The following is a 26,861-nucleotide window of genomic DNA, read 5'->3' as shown; positions in this document are numbered from 1 at the left end:
TAATCTGGCAACTCTGCATGTGGGCAACAGTAAACCGAATACCTTGTGGGTCACACACAGAACCCTGATGGGCTGCCTGTGGCCCTCGGGCAGCATGTTGCCCACTATTGCTATAAAAAGTTTCTAGACATAATTATATGCTGTTATAGAAACTAGAAACAGTGATTCTGCCTGTAATGTGGATATAACTATTCAGAACATGTTTAATGCTAACAGGAAACTTGAGCTCCTGAATAATTCAGTTCAGGTTGAGTTGGATTAGGGAGAGGTTAGTCCCAGAAAGAAAACCAACTGACAAAATACACCCTCTAATATTGGAAGTAAAACAATGCTATGCTCTTTCAAAGCACAGCATACATACGCAACAGATGGTGAAGTTGACAAACTTTTATCTGTGATTGTGTCCTACCTGGTTTTCAGTCCGCCTTGTCTGGAATCAGGTATTAGTGAAAGGTTTCACCTTACAGGTAATGAAAACCAGATTCTGAAGTTAATGAAAGCAAAATAACAGAATATTTTCTAAGTTCTGTAAACTCTCTGCTCAGAAATAGAGGTTTTAGGTAAATTTACCAAAAACTGAATTGGACTCAGTAATTTTAATAGGAATGCAGGTATCCTGACTACTTTGGAAATAGGAGTAGCCCAACTGTTTCAGTAGGGTAGCAGAGGAGAGCTCCCAAGTGTTCTTTTTGTGAGACCCTTTGCTACTTATCTAGCTTTACAACAGTTAAGCTTGAGAAAATTTTTGTGGTCACTAAGGATGGACTCTTCAGATTTATATTTAGAAAACCAACCTCCTAAAGCCTGAATTTATTGGCCTGTCTTCATTGCACATGCACATTCTTATTTGCATTTTGAGGTCTACATTTCCAGAAAGAGAGGCACTGTGTCCTTTTGGAATCCTTAGAAGAATTTAGGGTGGGGAGGTACCAATTGAAATAAACTCAATTTTCATGGCTTTCAAATAGCAGACTTAGTGAGTATTTTCTCTCTTTAGGCCCTTGAACATTTCTGCTTACACTTTTTTGTAGTTCCAGTTGTGTAGAATACAGTGAAGTATCTTATTTAATATCCTCATTGTGTAATTTCTTGTTTCAATCTCTGAAAACTCAGGCAAAAATGGAAAATCTACAGGAGGAGCTAAAATGCCAAAAAGAGCAGGTTGATGCAGAGAATAATTTGATAATAGAGAGAGAAAAGGAGTTGCTGAAGACAGAGACAACCCAGCTTAAAGAGAAGGCAAGTACTGGAGCCAAAACACCAAGGATTCCCTAACTTTCCTTTCCTGGATAAAGAACACTTACACAACATAGTGAACAAGGTTATTTTTACTAGTGGTAAGAACTTCTTATAGGCAGGTAAAGTCCTTGTCCTGTTTACTTGACAATGGAAGCTGGCTAGATGCAGAGCACTCTTGAATATCTGCCTCACAGCTGTTTTCTTCCAAATTATCTTGACTCCTCTCCCTGCTTGCTCCCATAGAAATGTCCAAATCATGAGCATGCTGTTAGTCATGAAAATGATTGAGGTGTCACCCACAGATGATGCAAACCGTAGGAATGTGGGTAAGAAGCACAAAAATGAAAACTTTTATTTTATGCTTTTTAGCCATATCTACTATACATTTGAGAGTTTGTGCATCTGTGTCCATCAGTCTCTCTGTGAGGTATTTGTTCAAGAACTCCTAAATGGTAAGAGCTAGAACCACCAAATTTGTTATGCAACTTCTTCTAACTTAAAGCAAGGTTAGGGTTAGGGTTAGGGACAGGGCCACCTGGGCAGCGCAGCCCATGCCAGCCTAGTCTTGGGGAGCAACGCTGGTGCTCCATTTCATGCTGCATCCCCTTCTTCCTTCCTTCATGAAAGCTATGTGGTGATTCATGAGTTTAACTATCCCCGCTACCAGACCCCTCCATTTCTGTTTGTTGAGAAACAACTACATTCCATGCATATACCAGGACAATGGGATATGCATGGAATGCAGTTGTTTCTCATCAAACAGAAATGGAGGGGTCTAGTAGTGGGGATAGTTAAACTCGTGCTTGCTGCCTCTGTGTGGTCATTCATAAGGGACAGCTATACTGCAGACTGACCACAGGGTGGGCAGTAAGGAAGCTTCCCCCCAGTAGGCCTGGCCCTAAGGAGCGACAGGGCCACCTGGGCAGCGCAGCCCATGCCATCCTAGCCTTGGGGAGCAATGCTGGTGCTCCACTTCTTGCTGCATCCCCCTCTTCCCTCCTCCACCCCTCCCAGCAGATCCTGAGCAATGCCAGTAAGTCTGGTAGTAAAAATACAAATAAATCTGTTGCTTACCAGAAGATCCAGAGAGGACAAAAAGCAGTGTTTAACATTAAACCAAAAGGGGCTAGGGGGAGGCTAATCCAAGGGCAAATATCTTTCTCTATTATGACTACATGCTGAAAGATAAGACTGAACAAAAACATAACTGTAAACTGCAATGAGATGCTGGTACATTGTCATGTTCACAAAAGATGCATCCATTCCTTCAAAAGGCGACCTTTTTTTCTTTTTTCCAAAAGATCTAATGAAACAGGAAGTACTTCATACCCATTCTTTTTAAAGGCAACAATGTCAGGGTTCTATGAGTTAAGTGACTGACTTTTCTCTCCTTTCTGTCAGTAGCAAAGTAAACATATTTGGCAGCTTGCTACTTGGAGTCTGTATTCTGCAGCAAGGGCGATATCTTCTCATCAGCTCTTCAGAGGACAGCTGCTGGCTAGGACACAAGAGAAACCATTCCAAAAGAGAATTAGTTCACTATAAGACTAATGTTTTTAAAATAACTCTATTTTCTCTTCCTTTCAATTCTGAACCTTCACTTCTTCAGAATATGTAGTGGTGTTGTAACCATTTTGGGCCCAGGATATTAAAAAGAAAAGGTGGGTCACATCTGAACAATTTAGGTCCCTTTCCCCAGGTTCAGTGGCCCTCTCTGGGTTGGTTAGAACCTTTTTACCAGAACACAGTAATACCCATAATCTGTATTTATTAGCAATTAATCGACAGAATACACACGTCAAGCATTCCTATGCTCGCTAATCCCAGTAAAGCAGGCTGTGTTCTCCTGATGGCTAATCAGAACTGAATTGTCTGGGGCTCCAGATTCTACACAATATGGTGCCAGGCAGGCTCTCAAAGGTATGGCAGCTTGTTCTTCAGCTGACTCCTGTAGTTAAGTTCTAACAAGCTTGTCTTCTGGTTCTTGTAAAGTTTAAAATGAATTTATATTATTTATACTTTAACCAATTATTTTGCTCAAAACATAGCTATGCAGAAATACTAACCAGTCACTTCACGTATTACACTGGAGAGTTTCACATGCCTAGGATCTGCCTATCTATACATCTCCTTTGTATCTTTCAAAATTGGTTAATACATCTCAAGGTCTGCTTATTTTTATGAGTTGCTGGAAGAACACCCGCTCATGGTAGGAATGCTTAATCAGCAGTAAATCATTCTCTGGTCCTTCAAAATATTCTCTCTAAATAACTTCTCAAAATAACCCCTGAAGGGCTAAAACAATTTCCATAGCAACAGCAAAGCCCCATAATTTATATTTATTCTCAAAAGCAACTTCTACCAAGAAACTCTGACACCACTTAAAAAAAAAAATTGACTTTCATTACCTCACTGAATTTGTCTCCTTTAGAATCCCGCAAAGACAATTAGGGTATGTCTACACTTGCAACGCTATTTAAAAAATAACTAGCACTATTCTGGAATAACTTAGTCGGCCTCTTCACAGCAGGCAGTTATTGCAAGATAGTGTCAAAATACTATTAAGCTGGAGGATTTCTTATTCCAGCTCCAATAAACCTCATTGTACGAGGAATAAGGGAAGTCGAAGGAAGTGCTCTTTTGAAATAAGTGCTGTATAGATGCTCGCTATTTAGAAATAAGCTATTTTGAACTAAGATACGCAGTTGACCACTCAATTTGCGTAGCTTATTTCCACATAGGGTGCATCTACACTGCAGGGCTTAAGTCACAAATTTCTTGCCTGTGTCTGTGTTTTTGTTGGGCTATTAATCTTAAATTTCAAAAGGTAATCTGATGTAGAAACTCAGTGTTTATAAAGGAAAATAGAAGGGGGGGGGGGGGTTGTGTGTTTGTTTTTGTTTTAAAGACTTTGAATGCTTATATCTTACACCATGTTGCTGTTTCCTGTAATTTACCAAAATGGTAAATTTGGGGGGGGTGCTAATTATTTGAAAGTTTGTAAAGCAAGCAAAATTACAGTACATATTCTTTGTGTGTTTTAATAGATAGAGAAGTTGAATGAAGAATTAAACTTAATTTCTGGTGAAAAGAATCAATTGACGAGCGAACTGAGAGAAAATAGAGACAGCAAAAATGAATATATTCAGCAACTGGAGAAACAGCGTTTCTCGTTAACAGAAGAAAGAGACAAACTCCAGCAAATGCTGGAGACTGTTAGAGCAGAGAAGAACAAACTCGAGGTGGACCTTAATGAGAGCATTGAGAAGGTACAGCAAATGTAGATTAAAATGTTTATTTAAAAAAAAAAAAAAAAGCAACAACCCTAAATGTCTAGTAGCCTCTTGATATCCCTAGAGGTATCTGACACAACTCTCGGAGCCCTCTGTTACTATGTGCTCTGTCTGTGTTTAGGTAGACGCTACAGACTCTGCATCTGAGTAATATTGGGTGTCAAGATGCTAGATTAGACAAGCCTATAGCTACTCTCTTTAGTGGCTGTTGTCTCAAAGGCAGGGTGTAGAATAGGTTTGGTCTCGATCAGAATCATATTGCTGTTGTGAAAAAAAGATTGTCAGAGCTCAAGTCTTCTGCCCCAAGATAAATTATTCTTAACACAATTCCTGGGAAATATTTCTCCCAGTTTTTTTGCTAGACTTATACATCTCTTTGGAAGTTTGTGGCACAGGAGGGCCATATTGGAGATTTGAACATTATTGAGCACATGTGCCAAATATAGCACATGATTTCATTTTATCCAAAATGCCAGGGGCTTAGTATTGCTGTAAGTTAATTCCTGGAATCAGTGCCCCTAGTGGCATTTTTGGAAGAAGTGGGTGTCTAGCATGGTCTGAGGAAGACTTTACAAAGTACACTTCCTTTCCTTTATAAAAACATCCTTTGGTAGGAAGGGGTTACTGGATTCGATTGTCAGTTTATGCCTTAAATTACAAAGCTTTTGCTATGTATGGGGGACTTTCTGCCTGTTGGTTTTACCTTGATGCATGTTAACCTTTCCACCCTATTTCTGAGAATCACTGCTTGCTGTTTCCCATTAGTGAATCTGATTTCTGTCCTGCTATCCGCTTCTTTCCTTCAGCCCTGCTACAGGAAATATGTTGGTAGTAAACCTATGGATACCATAATGTTAGTTAATTTTCTGTTAGTCGCTTCTGAAGTCAAACTATCAAGGAGAAAATAGTAAGCATCCCTTCTGATACAAAGAGTAATTGAATAAGTAACCTTTTATCTATCATCTTTCCTAGTCTGTATGTAGTTTTCCAGTCATTATTTCTGTTATCCCTTGCCTTGCAAAATTGACAAAGATTGCATTTGCAAGATGTCTGTCTTGTTTTGGAATTCCTAGAGGTATTTAGGTGGAAGGTGTCGGCTGACAATAAAATGAATTTTCAGGGTTTCCAAACAGAAGATTTAATGAGTATGCTGACTCTTTTTTTTTTTTTTTTTCCTTTTCTTTTAATATTTCCTTAAAATGAGCAAAATGGTTTCTTTGTAGTTACATGTTGATCGAATACAAGGAAGTCTCTCATATATCCTCATGTAATTCCTGTGTTTCAGTCTGCGAAAATTCAGGCAGAAGTAGAAAATCTACATAAGGAGCTGAAAAAGCAGGCTGATATCCAGAATAACTTAATAATAGAGAGAGAGAAGGAGTTATTGATGGCTGAAGAAAAACTAACAGGAGAAATAACACTTTTAAAAGAGAAGGCAAGTATTATACCAAGAAAACAAAGACTGCTGCCTAGCTTTTTGTTTTAGGAAAAGAACACTTTTCCAGTGAGTTACTGGCTATAATTTTATTACAGATAAACTTGTGTTCACTCTCCCTCTTGTTGGATTTTGTGACTGCTTTTTTAAATTTACTTACTATGCTGTTTCACAGAATTTTTTCAGAGCAGTACATTTGAGGGATAGTGTTACTTTGTTACTTACAAACTTTCATACAACTTTTATTAATGTATTCCTTCTATGTCTTTATAGATAAAAAAGTTGGATGAAGAATTAAACTTAATCTCTGGTGAAAGGAATCAATTGTTGAATGAACTGGAAGAAAAGACAGAGGGTGAAAATGAACGTATTCAGCAATTGGAGGAACAGAATTCCTCATTAATAGAGGAAAGGGACCAACTCCAGCAAATTCTGGAGACTGTTAGAGTAGAGAAGAGCAAACTCGAGGTGGACCTTCATGCAAGTATTGAGAAGGTACAGCCAGTGTCTAGTGAAGTGTAAAAACATTCGTAAATGTGTAGTGTTTGATTCTTGTAGCCCTCCTAATTGGTCTAGTGACATCTGCCACCAATACCTATGTTAATAGTAATGGTGCTCTTAAACAGGATCCATTACCATGAGACATAAATTGGAAATTAATCTGATACATTAAAGTGTGTTGAAATCTGTGTGTTCAGAAATACTTTGAGACAGTATTTCCAGATAGTCACTTAAGGATAGAACAATATAGAGAATTTAAATTGATTTTTTTTTTAATCAAATGGAATTTATATCCACTTCGCTTCTTGCTAAATGAGTTTAGTGCTTTTATGTGGCACAAGGTAGTTAAAGGAGCCCATCTATTTAACTTAACAAAGAGGAGAATAAGGGCCTAAAAGTACTTTTGTAGGGAAAACTATTTAATAATGGCCTCTTCAGCTCATCAGTGAATGATGTTACATGATCCAGTTAGAAGCTGAAGGTAGACAAATTCAGACTGAAAAAAATGCATAATTCTTTTGAAAAGGTGAGATTTGCCATTGGAACAATTTACAAGGGCTGTGATGGATTCTGTAGCACTGGCAATTTTTAAATGGGCATTGGCTGTTTCTCTCTAAAAGATGTTTTGGGAGAGGGAGTTGGGGCAGAACAGAGCAGGTTTTTGCCACTGCCATGAGTTCTTGGGGGTCTAATCCTTGCTGCTGCCTGGTGCCAGGTTCCCCACCCCCAGTAATTCCACAGTTCACATCAATCAGGAAAGGGACTTTGTGCAAGGGGGTAGGTGGTATAGAGACCTGGGAAAGGGATGGGCTCGTGCCTGCGGGAACAAGGGTTACCGCAAGTCCTGTGTCCCTCTAGGGACAGCCCTGCTGATCGTAATCTATGAATATAAATTATGCAAATAATCTCTCAGAAATTACTCTGACCACCAGATGGGTGCCAGGTTAGGATTTATTGTCGTGGTGTCCTGACAGGTCGTCTGTTCTGTCAGTGATGATAAACAGAAGGCTGCATGCATGTGTGCTCAGTCATGTGTGTTGTGTTGACTTGTGCAATTAGTCAACACAGCAGATTCCCAGAGAGCCCCCAAAGACTACAAATCACATAAGGATTGAAGGCACCTGGCCAGGCTTATTGTTAAGCAAAGTATAGTAATAGTTGTCAGTAGACTATACTGAACTACTACATATATGTACCCTGTAACAATGGACTCAGCTCAATCAGTGGGAAATATCACTGTCCCCCAAAGACACCACTTTGTATACAGGTACAAACAAGTTACACATCACTCCTGACGAGTCAGGTTGCCACCCTCTCGTGCTACTTAGATATCACCCTGCACTTCATGGTTTGAGTAGAACATCTGAGTCCATCATGCTGTCATTTTAGACCCTTTTCTGAACTTGGGTGGGTAACTGTGTGGAGAGTGGGTACCAAGGTCTTTTTTAACAAGCTGGTGATACTATCCTTTTAGAATGTACTTTCAACATATACTAATTATTGTTCTACACTTGGACCTATTGCCAATTAGTGTTTTGCGCACTCAGCCCTGTTCTGTGCCAAGTTCGGTGAGCAGGGACCTGTCTCTTGCTCACAGCTTAGCTTTGCTTTGTATTAGCCTAGTTTTGTAGCTAGATCTCAAGACTCAAACCAGGTCTGTGCTATATGGGCTTTTGTTTCGGACCCTCATCTTACTACAGGCACTTATTAATAACTTCATATCATTATTGGCCTAGCCTTAATTACTATTAATAGGAATGTTGGAATTCTGTTTAGTCTTCTGACATGACTATATACCTAATATGGTGTATCTTTTTTAAAGAGTCAGTTGTGCTGTTTTAATGGTCCATTATGTAACTACTTATTTGCAATGTTTCAATTAATTATAATCAGGGCTCAACAAATGATTCAATCTATTTGACAGTGGTGAGTAAATTTTAAGCCAGCAGGGCCGCGCAGCGAGCGCTTTCACATGGCTGACAAGCAGGGCTCACCACCCCTTGGTGAGCCCTGGTTATAATACTGCATTACAAATGTCTTTTATTTTTAAAAAGCATTTTAAAGACTTCTTGGAGAGAATACCTGATCAATTTAATATGTGACTCAAATTCAGGAACTTCAGGGAGGTAATGACATGTTATAGGGCCTTGAACAATTTGCCTTGTCCCACTGCTTTATATTACTCACCTGTAAAATGGTGATTAATACTGATCACCATATCTCTGAGATACAAGTCAGTCTTGTTTGTAGAACATTTAGCATTTTGTATGGTTGTTTGCACTGTCAAAATATTACAGCTGTTTTTCTGTTGCCTAAAGACATTAGACTAAAAGCATTTCAGTGCTGCTTACAGAAGTGTTGCCTTTCCTAAACATACTAAGGTTACATATACACAGCAGAGTTAAGCAACTTGAGGTATGCTAATTGCATAGCTTAAATCGAAATAGCTTATTTCAAATTTGGGCACGTCTACACAACACTAATTTTGATATAGAGCACTCTCCCTCTGACTTCAGTAACTCTTGTTGTACGAGGAGTAAGGGAAGTTGGAGTAAGAAGTTCTCTGGCTAGACATTATCAAAATAATTGCTTGTTTGTAGATGTGCGCTTCATTTCTAAATAACATCAATTATTCCGAAATAATGGTGCTGTGTAGACATACCCTAAGTAACCCAGTTATGCTGGCTTAATTCATCCTTTAGTTCAAGAATAGCTTTATATTATTTTTGTTTTATTTTTGTCCAGAGCCTTGAAACTGAGAAGAAGCTGAAATGGCAACAAGAACTAATTAACAATGAGGAAAACAAAGCTTCAGAAAAAGAAGCAGAGCTGCTGATGCTTCAGAAGCAGTTGGAGAATTTAGAGAGTCTGAAGCACCAGGTGAAATTGAACTAGTCATTCCATAATCTTGTTTTCTGGAGTTTGGCACTGAGGAATTTTTTTTTTAACTCTTGTAAACCAATTGTCTTCCAGATAAGACTTAGAACAACTTCAGGTTTCAAAACACTTCTCTTTCTGCTGTAACAACTAGGAATATCTGTACAGACTTCTCAAGTATTCTTCATCTTCCTGCCTCATTGAATCATAGCTCATGATTAAACCCTTCTTTCCCTCAAAGTGGGACAACTGAAGAGTTTTATGTGGAATGCTGGGGACATGCAACACCAGAAGTTCTATGTACAAAAATAAGAATACAGGCAGTCCCTGGGTTACGTACAAGATAGGGACTGTAGGTTTGTTCTTAAGTTGAATTTGTATGTAAGTCGGAACTGATACATATTGTAGGGGAAACTCTAGTCAAACATTTCTCCAGAGCTCAGTTTTATTCTCCCACACCTCACTTCCCTCAGTCCTTTATTCTCAAGCTGAGGTGTCTGCTGAGAAAAGCCGCTCCGCATCTCCCTGGTCTGCTAGGGGGAAGCAGCTAGTGCGCGGTTGCCTCACCCCGTTTGTAAGTAGGGATCCGATGTAAGTCGGATCCATGTAACCCGGGGACTGCCTGTAGTGTGATTCTAGTGCACCTTTTAGGATTTTTTCTTTGTTTTTGAACTTTTTGCTCGTAGAGTACTTGTTCATGTTAATTCCAATCAAGACTGTGCATGTGCACAGTAGCTGGAAGATTTTTTTCCCCCCCTTAGCAGCTAACTGTAGGGTCAATCTGGGTGCCCTCTGGAGTAGCAATGGAATGGCACTCAGTATAGGGCCATACCACCTTCTCCTCAATTCCTTCTTACCACTAATGATGGTAGCTGAAACTTCCCCATGCTTGTCGTTTGCCTTGCAAGTGGGTAAGCATATTTCTTCAACTCTTGTATTAAGTTAGGAGGGTTCTCCAACCCCCAGACAGTTCTCTGGGGCATGCCTCATACTGTGGGCTTCAAAGCTTAACAGTCATGTGCCAAGCGCATGGAAAAGGGTGTTCCTTCTTTTCATGCCAGGGTGAGGTTACCAAAAGGACTGCCACAAAATCAGTCAGGAATTCCAGCCAAGTACACAGAGAGCACGGGCTTAGAAACTCTCTGATAGAGGCAGTACTGCTTCCACAATCTGCCCCGGCCCTGGAGATGTGGTGCCTAATGCCCCTTCATCAGTTAGGAGTGTGCCAACGTCAAGAGACTGCACTGAAGAAGGGATTGGCACCATCACTATTACTTGGGGCCATACTTGTCCTTGGCACAGATCCCACCGTAATTGGGCCACAATGCCAAAGATCATCCTGAGGCTATTTTAACTCCTGCTTAAGTGAGACAGTAAAGTCCCAAAACCCATGCTTGCTGTGACCACCTGCCATCCACACTGGAGGTTTTCCATGTGGTACAATACTTGATACGCCTTACAAACACCATTTTGGCCTCCAACATAGGGTTCTATCTCAGCACTGCAGGTACCCCAGATTGCTAGAGCAGTCCAAAGGAAAGCCAGCAATGATGGCATGCCAGGCACCTCCCCTCAACTATCCAGGAACCATAGTAGGTCTTCCGCCTCTGTTAGATCCACTTTAAGAGGTGCAGCCCCTCTGTGGTTGTCACATTCTGAGGTAGAATTGGACTCGTACCACTCAGGGTACAGTAGCAGCAGATCTTCATCGCTGCACCAGAGGAGGCCCTTTTCTGTCCAGTGGCCAACTCAATGGTAGAACTGTCCACAGTGGTCCTTTTTGGATCCCTTCGACTTTCCACCAAAGCTGGGGCAGGTGTCAACTTGAAAAATCCCCAGGGGCCCTTCTTCATCACTCCCTCAAAACTGGATTCTTCTTCTTCTCTCTAGAATGACAAACTAACCTAGGAAAGCAAAGTTTGAGTGTGGCGCATGCCAGCAGGGAATCACTGTAGACCTTCAAAACTTGATTGCCAGACTGGTTAGAGTCCCATATTGCAAACCATCACTGCAATAAATCTACCTTGTCTTACTTGGTTCAAAATCTAAATTTTGTACAAGTGATGTTAAACTGATGACTTGTAAAGTTTTTTCCCAAAGATTGGAAGCTCTGCAGTCTAAAGTGCTCCTTTTTATTTATAAAGCTACTCTCCAGAGAATCAGGGCAGGAAACAAGCAAAATGGAGCCTTCTAGGAGTTTTTAATACCCTATGCCCCGTGCCTGGAAATGTTCTGTTTCAAACAAAGTTCATAGTCTAGACTGTGAAAAGTTACTGGCACATAATGGAGTCCAGAAGTGCTTTTTTTGTGACAGTACTGCCTGGTACACAGTACCGGCACCTCTGTATGCAATGTCCGACAGTTGGCTGGGTTGCGTGCCTTAAAGGGCCTGCGTCTCTTAAAAGGGTAATTCCATGTTCCGCCCCAGCACTTTTTTTTTCCTCTCAACTTTTCCCCTGGAGTACCAGCACTTTTAACAAAAAAAAGTACTGGAGTCCAGGATCACATGAATAGATCAAATGTCCTTGTAAACCTTGATGAATCTTAGAGGTAGCTGTTGGCCATCAGGGCAAGAATGAGTTTCTTCTATGCTCCATTGAGAGCAAAGTGTCTGATGGGCCATGAAACTTGAACAGTCCATTACAGTGTGCTGGCTAGACTGGATATAAACTACCATGAAGTGGAAATGGAATAGTATTGTTGATTAACCGATAAGCAAAAGCTTATAGTTAATGCTATAGACGCATTTCCCACTCCCTCTCGCCCTACCAGTAAATTTTTTAGCAGGCTGGCCAGCAGTCTGACTCAGTCTTGGCTTGCAACATGTCTGGAACCTACCCCTGCTGTGGCTCTGCATTTAAAGTTTATGAAGAGCTGGGCGGGCTCACGCTGGGTCCAGGACCTACCCCCATTTCAGCTCTTCATTGTAGGCTTTTTGCGCAAAAGGTCTTGTGCAAGAGTGCATCCTCCCTGCCATATGCTTTTGCACAAGAGATGTGCTTTTGTGCAAGAGTATCCATGGCAGTGTGGATGCTCTCTTGCGCAAGAAAACTCTGATGGACATTTTAGCCATAGGGGTTTCTTGCACAAGAAACCCCTGTTGCCCGTCCACACTGCCTTCTTGCACAAGAGGGCTTATTCCTCGTGGGGAGAGAAATAACTCTTGCGCAAGAAGCTCTCTCTTCTGACATTTTACTGTAAATTTACTTGCGCAAGAACGCACATGCTGTGTAAACACTCTGCAAGTTTTTGTGCAAGAACAGCCATTCTTGTGCAAAAAGCCTGCAGTGTAGATGTAGCCTTAAAGTTTATTAAGAGCAGGCAGGCAGACAGCCCAGCTCAGTTCTGGCTCGCGCTGGGTCCAGGAGCTCAGACCCACCCTAGGCAGAAACTGCTTCCACTTTCTCAGAAGCAGCAGCCCAGGGCGGCAGGCAACCAGTATGCAAAGGGGGGTGGGCTGATTTTTAAACTGGCTCCCCTGGTGGACCAGCTCCCATCTGGCACCCTGTGCTGCTGCCTCTGTTACAATGGCTACTGGCCCTGCCCCTGGGGACTGTAGAACAGCCGACTAATGGATAAAATTTCATGAAGTTACTCAACTATTCAATTAACCGATATTTAACATCCCTACCTTGAATGTGTTACCACAGGAGCAAACATATTTGTGATACAGATACGTAGCCAGTATTTGTAACTTCTTCAAATACAGTGATGCATGGGTTTAAAGAGGATAATATTTAGCAAGTCATAACTTCTGCCATTGACACCTTAACATGACATACTTTATAAAAGATTTGTTTCATTTGTCTAACAGTGACATCAATGATATACATGCTCTCATTTTTATTATATAGCATCACACAGATATTCTGGAAGTACTAGAGAGCCAGGAATACTCATTCTGTGTCTCCACTTCCATTTTCACCTGTAACATTCAAGCTACTCAACTTGTGCTGTCTCCCCAGGTGACACAATTCTCACAGAATAATTTTAGATTTGTAGTGCTTCATTCAGTGGAATAGCTGATGAAGATAGGTCAGTAAAACTATAAAACTCAATACCGTCACCTACCCTTCTTTATTTGCAATAGATGAAGCTCCACTACATTAAAGGTTGGTTGTGTTATTCATTAGGTTCCTCTTCACCGGTGATCCAAATCAAGATTTAATTCTAGGTCTCCATGGGGAAATACTAACTCACAAAATTGATATAAGAATTGGAGTTAAAGAAATTATATCATTATGAAAAGAAGGCTTGATGCTAAAATGTGGAAGTGGTGGTGTTACTAATTCTTTTAAATGCTACCTAAAAGGTTGTGTTGAATGGGTCTTTGTATGCAGTATTTGACATAATTGAGTGAATTATACTGAAAGTATACTCAATTGGAACAATTCATAGTAATGTTGTTTCTGTAGGTCCATCAGCTAACGGATGCATTAAATAGTGTTATGCATGAAAACCAACAGTTATTGGCTGAAAAAGCTGAGTATCTCCAACTTCAAGAACAGATTTCATCAATTAATCAAGAGAAAGATGAGCTTCAACAAATACTTGAGGGTATAAAGTCTGAGAGAGACCTGCTTAAGACTGAACTGGAAGAAAAAATTGACATGGTTTGTGTCCCAAGTACTACTGGATACTAATAGAAGTCATATTACTGTAAAATTAGAGTTGTATTCAATACTTATTCATGGTTTTGTTTTGGTTTTTTTCAGTGTACTGAAACAAATGCAAAACTTGAATGTGCTCTAGATGAATTAAAACAGAAGAATCTGAATGATGTCTCCGTTCTGGCAAACCAACCAGATGAGAGAGAATTGAGCCATGCAGACAGCATGGAAGCAAAAATCTTGGAAGTGAAGGTAAATATCAGTTACGTGCATCTCTGATCTATGAAACTATAGAACCATTCATTCCCTAATACAAGTTTAAAGAAATATCTCTGTTTCTATACAACATAATTATGGTTAAGATTCTGCCACTTTCATTTTTAGTAAAAGATCATGGACAAGAAACAAAAATTCACAGGAGCTCAAGACCTGCCTATGACTTTTCTAAAATAATCAAAGGGCAAGGGAGATAAAATATATGGCTGAAAGAGGGGCTCGTGGCCTGAGCTGCAGCCACTGACAGCTGAAGCCAGATGTCAGAGAGGTATGGTGAAGTCATGGAACCCGTGACCAAATTGTGGCCTTAAATACAATGTATAGTTCTTTGGAGAGCTTGAGTGTGTGCATTTCAGGCTTGAGTGTGTGCATTCCAGTGCTCCTCTGAGACACTATACATGTCTTCAAAGTTGCTGGAATAATTTCCCCTACTGATATCTGTTGGGTCACCTCCCAAGGCTGCACAGTCATACTGCCAATTTAAAAGGGCCCTGCTGACCTGCTGTCCTCAGTTCCTTCTTATTATCCGTGATGGTTGCTGGAACCCTCCTAGTTGCTCAGGCAATTTTTTTCCTACTGATTCTTCTGTTTCGTTAATGTAAATAGTTGTTAGGTTGGATATCCCCACACTTACTGGGGTCATCAACTTCTCGGTGCTGGAGCATGACTTTATCAGTGAGTTTTGAGTACTGTGCTTCCTGTGGCAAGTTTGTGCTTTTCTAGTGATCTCAAGTTGTGCCGTGTGCTTAAGGGAGGAGGAAAGGGTGGAGGAATTCTCACAGGAAAGGCTGCTTCCAAATCTTCAGGGACTTCAAGCCTCACACCAAAAAGGGCCAAGAAGTAGGACTGACAATCATAGAATCTTAGGGCTGGAAGAGACCTCAGGAGGACATCAAGTCCTGCCCCCTGCCCAGATCTCCTTACGGAGGCAACTTTATGATCCTCAGAGCCCTGCTATGACTTAGCGACATGCACCGCCGCCTCCATGCAGAGCATCTCTCTCGTGGGTTGGGAAATCTTTGCACTGATCTTCTCCAGTGCCTAAGAACAAAGAGAAGAGCCAGTCTCTGGTGCCAAAGGTAAGTAGACAGGAACCAGGAAAGAGCCAGACCTGTGCCAGGCCACTTCTCCTCCCCAGCTTTACATCATCAGATGCTTTCAGCTCCAGTACAACTGCAAGTCCCACAGACAAGCACAGGAGCCATCTCCTCCAGGCAGACAGAATTCTGGCCAGTTTGCAGTATCTTTTGACTCCACGGACCTAGGATCTACTCTAGTGCTACTGGAGTCCCCAACTGGTCCAGATTCAACATCACAGCCCTAAGTACAAGAGTGCCTCTAAACTTTTGACCAACAGATCCCCGGAGACTGGCACCTGTATAATGACTATTTTGGAACTGTTGGCAGTTTTCCCTATGGCAAAGTTCTGTGTTCACTTATCTATGAAAATAACACTAATCGCTATTACCTCTGCCCAACAGGTCAGCAGAATTGGAGCCCTTCTAGCATACCCTCTCATACACCATTTATCATAAAGACAAGTTTATGCCATGCCCACATCCTAAACTTTTACCTGAAGTACCATCCTCTTTCTGTCTTAAGTAACCCATTTGCCTTCCTTGCTTCTTTCCAAAGCCTCACAGCAACCAAAAGGAGACAGCATTGCATAGCCTGGACATTTAGATGAGCATTAGCTTTCTACCTGAACTGAACACGTTATGCCATTACCCAGCAGGCTAGAGACTGTGCTGGCTTCAGCTGTGCAGTCTCACAGGCAGCCGCTCCTTGAACTCCAAACTGCCCTCTGCAGTTACTTGGGAATCACCTATATTGGAATGGAAAAGTGCAAGCATTTGAAGAAAAAACTGTTACTAACCTTTCTATAACTTACTGTTTGAGATGTGTTAATGTGCCCATTCTAAAATAACTCTCCTTCCCCTCTTATGGTGGTCAGTAAGAAGAAATTGAAAGGGAGCAGGTTAACAGGGCCTCCTGTACCAGCATGGTGAGCGGCACAGTGCTGGAGCTGAGAGGTACTCTCAATGGAAAAAATTCTAGTAACTGCGCTTGGGGTGCACACAACTCAGTTGAAATGGACATATACAACACATTCTGAAATGTTGTAGAAAGGCTAGTAATCATTTTATCCCCCAAAACTGCCATCCTAAAATATTGTAGACTAAGTGGTTGATTTTAAATGGTCCTTTTTAGCATGATTTTTCACCCTTATTAAAGGGTGGGGGGTACGTCTGCCCTAAAAATTAAATGGTTAAATGCACTCACCTCATTTGAGGATGCTGTGGTATGCAGTTGGTACCTGACTTTGCTTGAAACAGTTGAATTCTAGGGAAATGCTATCCTGTTGCTGATTGCTGTTCCTTCCAGTACCATTCTTAATGCAGCTCACCAATCCCACCTGCTGGCCAGCTGTCACAGATGGGTTAGTTTTAGCAGTAGCACTCATTGCTCTGTAAATTACTTAATAGAACTGGCTTATGTACTTGACAGAGATACATTCAAAAATGTGAATAGTGTGTACAGTATGGTGGTGCACATTGGACAAAATAATTTGGAATAATCACGTACTCTTGATGCTTTTCCTCAAGTCAATTAATTTACACTTGGGCAAAATTGTAGATAAATTAAAGAATACCTATCCTGTTGTGGCTGTTGCTGCACATTTTAACATACTTTCGGTTTCCATAAGGAATAGAATGGTATATACTGAATATTTTAGAACACACATAAATCAGTGGTATGAACACGCATTGAAATGCTTCATGTTCATTTTCGGTCACTCCATCTCTAAGAGACAATAGAAACAGGAACCTAAACAGGTGGAGAGAATGAGGAATGAAAAAGGTTCCATGTGAAGTGTGTGAGAATGAAAGACTGACTTTGTCTAGGGAGGAGATGACTGAGATGGTCCAGAGAGAATTGTAAATGCTATAAATTAAGTAAACTTGGGCACTTGTTCTTGCAGTATTGAAAAAAAGAAGGGAACATTCAATTAATCAATACAATCAATTTTATAACTGCTGAGGAAAATAAGAATTGCCACACTGGGTTATACCAATGGCACAGCTAGTTTGGGATCCTTGCAAACAGGATAAGAAACCTTTCATTAGAGAGTTATGGAATAATGTAACTATGGAAGAAGCTTCTTTCACGCATGTTCTGAAGACTTTTGTACCTCTTCTAGAATGCTGGTAACTTTTAATCTTTGCAATTACAACATTGCATATCCGTTTTCTGTATTCCTTTTATAATAACATTAACACTGCGTAATTGGCCTATAGAGGTCATTTTGAGCTCACTTGAAAGCATATAATTATTGAGTCTGAAGTTCTAGCTCTTTTGGAGAAATATCAGATTCTCTGCTTCTGTCCTCATGTGCATCCCATTTCATTCTCTGGTAAATATTGATTTGGAATCTTGCTCCATAGTTATTTATCTTACCATAATAAAACCAATAAATTCCCTAGAGAACCCCTGGAATCTGGCTGTTTAAAGCTTCATCCAGTCATTGATCAGTTTGTAAAATATTCTTCAACAATGCTTTATTCTTTATTGTAGCTGATTTCCATTTCTCCTTTATCTCAGGAGCTTCTTGAGAAATTCCGAATGATGGAAAAGAAATATGAGTGTCTCACTATGGTATCACTAAATCTGAAAAGTGAACTCAGCAGTCAAAAAGCACAAATAGCCAAGGTGCTGACACACCTTTCTTCTGAACAGGCAAAACAAATCAACAGGCTTCAAACTGAAAATGAGAAAATAAGCAATCATCTCCAGAGCTTGTTAAACAAACTCAAGGTAGAAATTTCAAACAATGGTTGCGTGGAGGGCTTCTTGTTAAATGTTGATGATAATTGTGGATCATTTTTTTCCTTTTATAGTCTAATTTATTGGAAGCACTTCTAGGGGTGCACAATTGTTTCAGCCATTTTTTAAAAAATAAAATTGAAGCCTGGAACATTATGACTATGCTATATATCATACAATAAATAGCTCAGATTTGTACTTGATTACGTTGGTGTGAATCTAGAGTAGGCCAACCCGTGGCTCGCAAAAAAAAAAAAAAAAATTGCAGCTCCTGACAGAACCAGGATGGAACCCGGAACCGCTCTCGCGGCCAGGCCGCTGTGAGCCGCATGCATGGTCACGGCCCATGCCGTTCCACTCATGGCCCCTAGCGTCCCAGCCTGCACATGCAGGCAGCCGGCTGCTGAGCGCAGGCAGCAGCAGCGGCAGCTCAGGGACCTGGGCATAAGGTTAGTGGGAGAGAGGAACTGGGTTAGAGCGGGGAAGGGAAGTGTCTGGCTCGGGAGGTGGGGGGCACGGTGTGCCAGCCGCTCAGCTCACGCGCCGCAGTACCTGGAGGGAGACGCGCAGCTGTAGCAGCGGCTCCGTGACCCAAGATTTAGGTTGGTGTGGGGGGTGTGCCTGACTCTAGTCTGGGGGAGGGAAAAGAAGGAGGATTGGGTGGGGAGGAGGGGAGTGCGCAAGGCATCCCAGCCAGCACATCTCCAGGCCAGCCACACAGTGCATACACCCCAGCGCCTGGAGGGAGACATGTGGCTGTAGTGGCGGCTCCACCTCCGGGACCGAAGAATTAGGTTAGAGCGGGACAGGGGGATTGGTATAGAGGGGAGCTATATATCATACAATATATGCTCGGAGAAGGAAGGATTGGGTTGGGGGGGTGCCTGGCTCTGGGAAAGGGGAGGAGGATTGGGGTTGGGGGGGGTGCCTGGCTCTGGGGAATGGGAGGAGGATTGGGTTAGAGCAGGGGGGGTGCCTGGGAGAGGGGAGGAGAAGGGAAGAGCAGCCAGTGTGCTTCTGGATCCCAAGGTACTGGCTCCATCTGTCTCTGTTCCCTCCTCCCCCTTTCCCCATGAGTACCCTGCCCAAGTCCCCTTCCCCTGCCAGCACAGTTGGGGCCACAATAGTGAGGCTTGGGGGGCCACAATAGTGAGGGCGGGGGTTGGAGTGGTTGGGGGTTTTTTTTGCATTTCACTTATGTGGCCCCGACTGACTTTTCTGTGGGTCTGTGACCCCCTGATTCAAAACAGTTTCCCCGCCCATCTTATAAATAAAGACAATGCTGAAACATTTTGTGTTTGACATACACATTTAAAAATGAAGCCTGGCCAACAAGCCCCCATCTGGCCACAGCATCATAACACTCCTGCACCTCGCCCCCCCCCGACCTCAAACCTGATCCTATCATACATTGGAACTCCCTGTCCTGAGCCTCTCTCATCCCCAAACTCCTGCATCCACACACTGCAAATCTGTGTCCTGAGCCCATCATACTCTCAGCCTCCCTGCCCTGAGACCCTCATACACCCCAGCCCAAATTCCTGCATCCTCACAACCACAAGCCTTTGGCTTGCTCAGCACCCCAACACTCTCCAGTCTGGAGCCCCCTCCTTGAGCCAGCATGCTCTACTTCCTCCTGCACCCAAATTCCCTCCCAGAGCTTGCACCTCTCACCCCTTCTCAGTGCTTTTTTTGTGAGCCACAGTAACAGTGGAGACAGCATGAAGAGCCGGGGCAAAGTTGTTGAGCAAAAAAAAAGAGAAGAAATCCGTGCCCTGGGACGGATGTACTAGCATCTATTTTTCCCCAGGGCAGGTTTTTTGTGTATTTGGGGTTTTTTTTTTGTTTGTTTGTTTTCTCTCAACAACTTTGTCCTGTCTCCACTGCTGTTGTGGGTATCTCTTCTGAAATCAAAGTACTTAGATTTATATTGGCGCTCCGGTGTTAGTGCAAGCTATGTAGTATAGTACCTCAGTCAGTCTAGTCCAAATGTTTTTAAACTCTTCGAGCTTTTCTACAGCAATGAAATAAATATTCTTTACAAACATAATGCAAAAATGAGATGAGGCTTTTTGAGGTCTCTTACTATACATCATCTTTTAAAATTTTTGCATGTGCATGAAGCATCTTATCTAGACCCAAGGTATCCTTAATGCAGACCCTTTCATATTCAATAGTTTCTGTTCAGCCGTGTTTCCTGGAAGAAGGCAGAACACTATACTGCCATTAACAACCATGAAATGGAATTGCTTGATGAGAAGAGAAAACAGGATGAGCTTGTCTTCCAAATTCGGTGCCTCAAGAGGACTTATTCAAAACAGGATGAAACAGCTTTCCAAGAGTTAAACAACCATGAATTGCAGCAGAAATTGGACTTAAACATCAAGGTAGCACTCAGTTAAATGATGTGACTGAAATAGGCTTTAATATTTATACACTATTGGTTGGGAAATATTACAACATGGATGTGCTGCTTCACTGGGCAGTTGCTTTTATTTGCAGGGGACTTGTGCTGTAGTATAAGCTATAGGAAAATAATTGACATTAGCCTTCACTATTAAGTGTAATTCACCTGTTTTAATCTTATGGCAGCAATCTGATCAGAATTAAGTGGTCAATTTATTTATGAAGTGACACTAAGTTTATTAGAATGTTTATAAAGAAGAAAGCAAATACTGTGTTTACTAACAAATATATTTGTAAATTACTATAATAATAAGTAAAGTTATTTGAGCCATTTAATTGGTGAAAATCAATGTGGTGTACTCAAACTGGTAAATCGTTTGTTTTCTATTTTTTTATTTTTATTTATTTTATTTGTTTATTTATTTAATGCAGAACATTCTCAGAGACATGTCAGAAATAGAAACTGGGCTGTTCAGCATAGAGGCTGAGCTTCAACAGCAACAGAGTGCTAGAAAAGAAGCCATGCAGGTTTTGGAAACATGTTCAGAAAATCATTGTGATGTAGAAAAACTTAAAGAAGGAATAAAGCAAGACAATGAGAGGCTTTTACAAGTGATTAAATTCTGGACACCCAAAGTCAAGGTAAAAGTTCCTGCTAAGTAATTTACTGTTACAGCTTGTCTTTCAACACAGTTCTGAAATCTATAAAACAACCAGCTTTTTTTTTTTCTGGGAGTATTTTTGTGTTAACAAGTATTTGTATATTGTGTTTAGGCAAACCATTTAACTTCCATTAGTATCTTCATATTGTATTGAGCTGTAAAGTGAAGATTTACTTGGAAATTTTACAGTGCATTTGTCTTTGTTTTGTGTTACTCTCTGCAAGTTCTTGATGTATATTGAACTTGAGGCCAGACAGCTCCAAGGATTTTTCATCCAGAAAATGGCTGTTTTCCCCCTCCCATGAACTTGCTTCTCCCTTCTCCTCCCCTTCCGCCCCCCCTCCCGTAATAGGGGTGGATAAGGGCAGGCAAACCAACCTCATTTATAGTAAAAAAGAAAGTCTAACAGTATCTTGTTGCTCCTTAAACCCAGGTGCACCACTGCATACCAGAGAAGTTTACATAGCTATGCACTATAGTTACTAAACTTGGCTTAGGTTTGACCCTACTATCAATTCTCTAGCCTGCTTAAGATTTTTGTCAGACCCTCATGACTTCTCTGAAACTGTAAATGACTTTTGCCTTAAACTTAAACAATGAGTTTTTCATGCTTCATGAAAAGATGTTCTATAAGTTGTGGCCCAATATAAAATACTATACTCTATAAAAGAGCCCCATAGTCAGTCTCAAAAATGAATTTACACATAAAGCTATTCCAGCAAAAGCAAAGTAAACTGATAATACAGTAGTGTGATTTAGAATTACACATTCTATATTAAATGACATGGTTTAATATGGCTTAAATCTCCAGAGATTTATGGTAATTAGGTACATGTGACAATTCATATGAAGTGCGCAATCTATTTATAGGCATTTCAGAGGAGTAAGTATAGTTTACAGGTAACATGAGTAGAGCAAAGGGACAGGCAAAATCTGGGCTCATTTTAAGGACCTTACCCCAAAGCCCATTGGAAATGCAGGGAAAAGTCGTCTATTGACTTCAGTATGTGTGCATATATCTGTTTGCACAGCTTTAGGGCTTCATCCAGTCACTTCTGTTTCTTCAAACTCTTCATCTAGGATACTGTTTTTTTTTGTTTATCCAACACTACTTCAAGACTTGATATGATAATCTGGTAAAAAATTGTTGTTTTCCACACCTTTCCAGTAATATATAGTTTGAGTATTTTAGGAGAGGGAGTCAAAGTTTAAGGATGAGAAGTTCTGGGTTCTCTTATGAAGCTGTTTTCCTATCTTTCTTGACACCCCCAATTTTAAGATCTTGAGGAGAGGCATCCGAATCTGAAAATCCAGTTTGTACCTCAGATGGGTCTCAAGGGCTAGCTCAAATTTTATATAATTTATTTCCAATATACATTAAATGCATATATTTAACTTCTTTTTAAGGAGCCAGTTTCTGTATAATTATTTTGCCATTTTCCCACAAGTGGATGTATGTACTTTGACAAATTAAATATGTGGGCAGGGTTCTTAGCATATATCTTTACAGTATTTTATTTATGGCTGGTTCTAAAACTGAGTTTTACAGTTACATGCATGGCACTATTTTTAATTTTGCAGATAGTCCTTCAAGCTTCCTCAGAGATGGATACCAGAACTGCCAACTATCGCAAGGACTCAGAAATTGAATTGAAACAAAGAAAACAGAAAACTGAAGAGTTACTTGAGGAACTGAAGACAGTAAAGGAACAACTGGCACCTTGTGGTGTTGCTAATCTTGCTCTAGAAGAAAACTATAAGCTTTTTAACCAATTAAAAGCTACAGAACAAGATATAAAGGTATGTAATATGTTATGCTAGGTCAATTTTAAATCAACAGAAATACAAAATCATCTGTAAACAAAGCTGAGAAATTTCCCAGGGTACTTTAAACTGAGTTTAAAAACATGTAAGAAAATAAGTGAGACTAGATAATTGATTATTAATATAAATCTCTCCTATCCACCCCATTGCTCCAGATTTACATTTACCTTTTTTGTAGCTGTTTCCATATCCAAAAATAAAGTGGTTTTATTTAGACTGTGAAGAGTTGAAACTATGGCCACAGGTTAGATTTACAATAGTGTATATGAATGTGAACCAACTGAGGGCATTTTGAAGATGTTTAAATATATTAAAAGTATATGGTGCCTAACAGTGCAATTGCTGTAAGGCTATGTATGGTCAGATAGTCCGTATGTGTTAGACTAGTGATTGGCACAGAAGAAATCTTCAATTAAAAAGTTAAATGCCTTTATTTCAAACAATTCAGAAAGGTCCTATTGGATCAGGACTGAATTTAGAAACTATTTATTTATTTATTTATTTATTTTTCAGTGGGTGTGGGTTTTTTTGTTTTGTTTTTGTTTAAGTAGAAATAACTAGGTACTTACCTATTAAGTTTTGAGCATGCTGGAATATCTAGAAATATGTCCCACTGAAAGCCCAGGAGTCTACAGTAGTTGCTACAGGTGAGCAGCAGAAACCTGCCAGGTGCATTTGTAATTGCTAGGATTTTAATAACTTGATATTTTTCCCAAGATTATGAAAACAACAATCCAAAAGCTGGAAAATGCAGTAAATAAAGCAGAAAAAAATGTCGAGGAGAAAGAAGAGAGAATAGCCATGTTACAAACAGAGATTAGAAAGAAATCTGCTACAAGTGAATTTACCAAACTTCAGGCTAAATTAAATGAGACTGAGAAGTGTCTTAAGAAAGAGTTAACAGAAAAGCAGACGCTCAAGGTATGTTTAGTTTCATTGCAGAACTTCAATGCTATTTTCTACTAGAGAGGTGGGAGAAAATCTGAAAAGGTTCTTGGAGGTCAACATTTGGAAGCTAATCTGTTGCACTATTTCCCTATGATTCAGCCTTTATCTTCAAATTATTCTCAGTGAAGCAGCAAGTGACCAAGCTTGGAACCCAAGTTACACCACTAGAATCAGACTTTGTAAAATGGGTTTTAAATGTCCCTAATTACCTTGTACAGATCTAACTTTCTTCTCACTAAATTTCCTTTTTATTCCCACCCAACATATCAGGCAAAATTAGATAAAGGTCCCACGTTCTATAAAGAAGAAATTGATAATCTCAAAACTCAGTTGGTGAAAGCTGAAATGGAAATAAAGAAACAATCCAGCATTTTTGAACAGAAGTAAGTGTTTGTTTTTGTATTTACTGTAGTATACATCTTGTAATTTCCCAATTCACTTTTGGGAAGAATAAGATCTGATGTTTAGAACTTGTATAAAAAACAAGTTGTTTTGAATATATCCGTAGTGTCTACAGAGATTTCTCAGGTACTGATAGAAACTGCATTGAAAATACATGCCTTATTAAGTATTTGGTGCTCAAACATGGTTTTGAAGAGGGCTTTGAGTATCTTTAATCTATGCAGAAATTAAAGAGCTATTCTGTCGTAAGGAGGGGGAGACTGTCTAAATTTAAATACTTTGTGCTTCCTTGGTAAAGAGTTCTAATTCTTCTTCAACTGCTTGCTCGTGTGTGCTGGAAGGTTTTTCCCTCAGCAATATCCATAGGGGACCAGCTCCAGCTTCCCCAGCGCAGCGTGCACGTGCTGTGCTATATAAGGTGCTGCTGAACTCCCTCCATCCTCAGTTCCTTCTTGCCACCAGTGATGGGGTGTGTCTAGACTACAGGGTGTTTTTAAAAAAATAAATAAATAAAAGTGGCCTTTTTTTTAAATAACTTCCCCTGCATCTAGACTGCTGCCGCGTTTTCAAAAGTAAATTGAAAGAACGTGGCAGCTTTTTTGACTGTGGAAAACCTCATTTTACGAGGAATAATGCCTTTTTTTCAAAAGTGCCCTTTCAAAAAAAGGCGCTATGTAATGCAAACTGCTTTTTCGAAAGAGAGCATCCAGACTGCCTGGGTAATCTCTTTCCAAAAAGCTGCTTGCTTTTTTGAAAGTACTGGTTGTAGTCTATATGCTCTTTTTTTGGAAGAAGCTTTTTCAAAAGTATCTTTCAAAAAAGGCTTGCAGTCTAGATGTAGCCATGGTGCTTGGAACTGCAGTGCCACAGCTATTGCTGTCACATCTTTCTTATCTTTGTTGTTTTGCCTGCAAATAGTTTCCCTCTGTTCTGTTAATCATACATAATTTAGGAGAGTTTGCAAGTCCCTTTGGGATGTTGCCTCAGGATGGGCCATGCCACAGTATCCCCTCTTCTCTTCCACCCAGCTTTATGTTGTGTGTTTAGCTACCACAGGCCTGTGCCCATTAGCCACCTTCACAAAAACTGTTTATGGTGCTTGGGAGAAGCAAACATTAGTGACAAGTGCCAGATTTGCAAATCTTTTAGGCTGCAAACTAAAAAGGAAAGAGATGGTCATATAAAGACTCTTCTGATTAGGGCTGTCAACGTGTGGTCGACTATAACATTAACCGATAAGCCTGGGCTTATCAGTTAATCTTGTCAACTACATGCATGTCGCCCCCCCCCCCTTTGCTGCATCTGTATCAGATGCAGCAAGAGATAGGGGAAGTGGGAGCCAGTTTAAAAGCTGATTTAACGCCCCAATCCACCCCCAGCAGGGCTCCTCAGTGTCTCCCTGCCTCTGCGTTGCTGCCTCTCTCAAGCATGGGTCCACTCCAGACAGAGGCTGGTATCCGGCACAGCCCCTGTCTGGGGGGTGGGGTTCAAGCTCCCTGTGGACAGAGGCTGCTCCACCTCTAATCTATCTTCACTAATTTATCAGTATATTTGGATCTATTTAATTTCTCATTTGGAGAGCAGGCAAATTTAAAAGTGCAAAATGACAAAGTGGTAAACTGAAAATAATGATTTCCTCTTTTTCCTTGCATAGAATTGCTAATACAGAAGCTCTTGCGGAACACAGAGAGGAACAGTTAAGAAAATTAAAAGAGCAGCTCAGAAGAGCACAGCAAGAACAGGAGGTTACTGGTAAATATAAAATACATACAATGTTTTTACACAATATTTATAAACAAAATATGGGATTAAGGATGTAGGTTATACATAGAGTGCTAGGAAAATGTTAGTCTTTGGTTCACAATTGCTTAAGGGAAGGACAGGACTTTCTTTGAGATAAGCGGATCTGGTTGATTAACAGTGTCATGCGCCACTCGTTAACTGTGGAAATCACAGTAATTTAGCACTTAGTCACTGTATATGACTGCAGCAATGATGAGGTATGAAAGTGAAGACCTTTTAATTTTTATTCTTGTCTGATCTGAAGGGCATGTCTGGCTACTTCTGTAGTAGGCCCTGCACTTTAATCAAACATTCCTGGACCGAGTGGTACACTGAGGCAAGTTTGCATAGCTTTTGCAAAACTGGAGGCAAAAGGGAATCCTCATTATATCCAGATGTGAAAGAGTGTGGCCTAGTAGATAGAGCAGTGGGCTGTGACTTGAAAGGCCTGGATTCTTTTTCTGGCTCTGTTCACTTTGGGCAAATCACTTTCTCTCTTAAGTTTAGGCCTAAACTTGCCTACCGGTAAAAAGGGAAATAACAATTTTTTCCTCTTGTTGTGAAGCGCTTTAAGGTCTACTGATGAATAATGCTATTTGTTGCATATTATGGTTATGACCCTACCAAGTTCACAGCCTTGCAAACCATGTAATGGACCCTAACATCTGGTCTTTTTGTGTGCCTTTATACAATACTATAGAAATTTCATAGGGGAGACCAGCCTTTCTCCAGTGGAAGGGTCCTGACTCAAAAGGGAGTTGAAGGGATGTTGCTGTTTTGC

The 26,861-nt window shown here is 40.6% G+C and overlaps 1 protein-coding gene across 3 annotated transcripts in view; it reads left to right on the top strand.

Annotated features, from left to right (window-relative positions):
* Positions 1-26,861, top strand: part of CENPE (centromere protein E) — an 85,082-nt gene that overhangs the window by 52,299 nt on the left and 5,922 nt on the right. For all 3 annotated transcript variants that reach the window (XM_075929680.1, XM_075929679.1, XM_075929678.1), the window contains 14 exons: positions 1,114-1,239; positions 4,287-4,508; positions 5,818-5,967; positions 6,241-6,462; positions 9,214-9,348; positions 13,761-13,958; positions 14,061-14,207; positions 17,835-18,047; positions 20,234-20,443; positions 20,895-21,104; positions 22,706-22,924; positions 23,666-23,869; positions 24,167-24,279; positions 25,953-26,050. In XM_075929680.1, coding sequence (XP_075785795.1) covers positions 1,114-1,239; positions 4,287-4,508; positions 5,818-5,967; positions 6,241-6,462; positions 9,214-9,348; positions 13,761-13,958; positions 14,061-14,207; positions 17,835-18,047; positions 20,234-20,443; positions 20,895-21,104; positions 22,706-22,924; positions 23,666-23,869; positions 24,167-24,279; positions 25,953-26,050 — 2,467 coding nt within the window. The remainder of the gene's footprint in view (positions 1-1,113; positions 1,240-4,286; positions 4,509-5,817; positions 5,968-6,240; positions 6,463-9,213; positions 9,349-13,760; positions 13,959-14,060; positions 14,208-17,834; positions 18,048-20,233; positions 20,444-20,894; positions 21,105-22,705; positions 22,925-23,665; positions 23,870-24,166; positions 24,280-25,952; positions 26,051-26,861) is intronic.

Source organism: Pelodiscus sinensis, chromosome 5, assembly GCF_049634645.1.
Source record: "Pelodiscus sinensis isolate JC-2024 chromosome 5, ASM4963464v1, whole genome shotgun sequence".
Classification (NCBI taxonomy): Eukaryota; Metazoa; Chordata; order Testudines; family Trionychidae; genus Pelodiscus; species Pelodiscus sinensis.
Note: the sequence above shows the minus strand (reverse complement) of the source record. Positions and strands in the feature narration are given on the sequence as shown.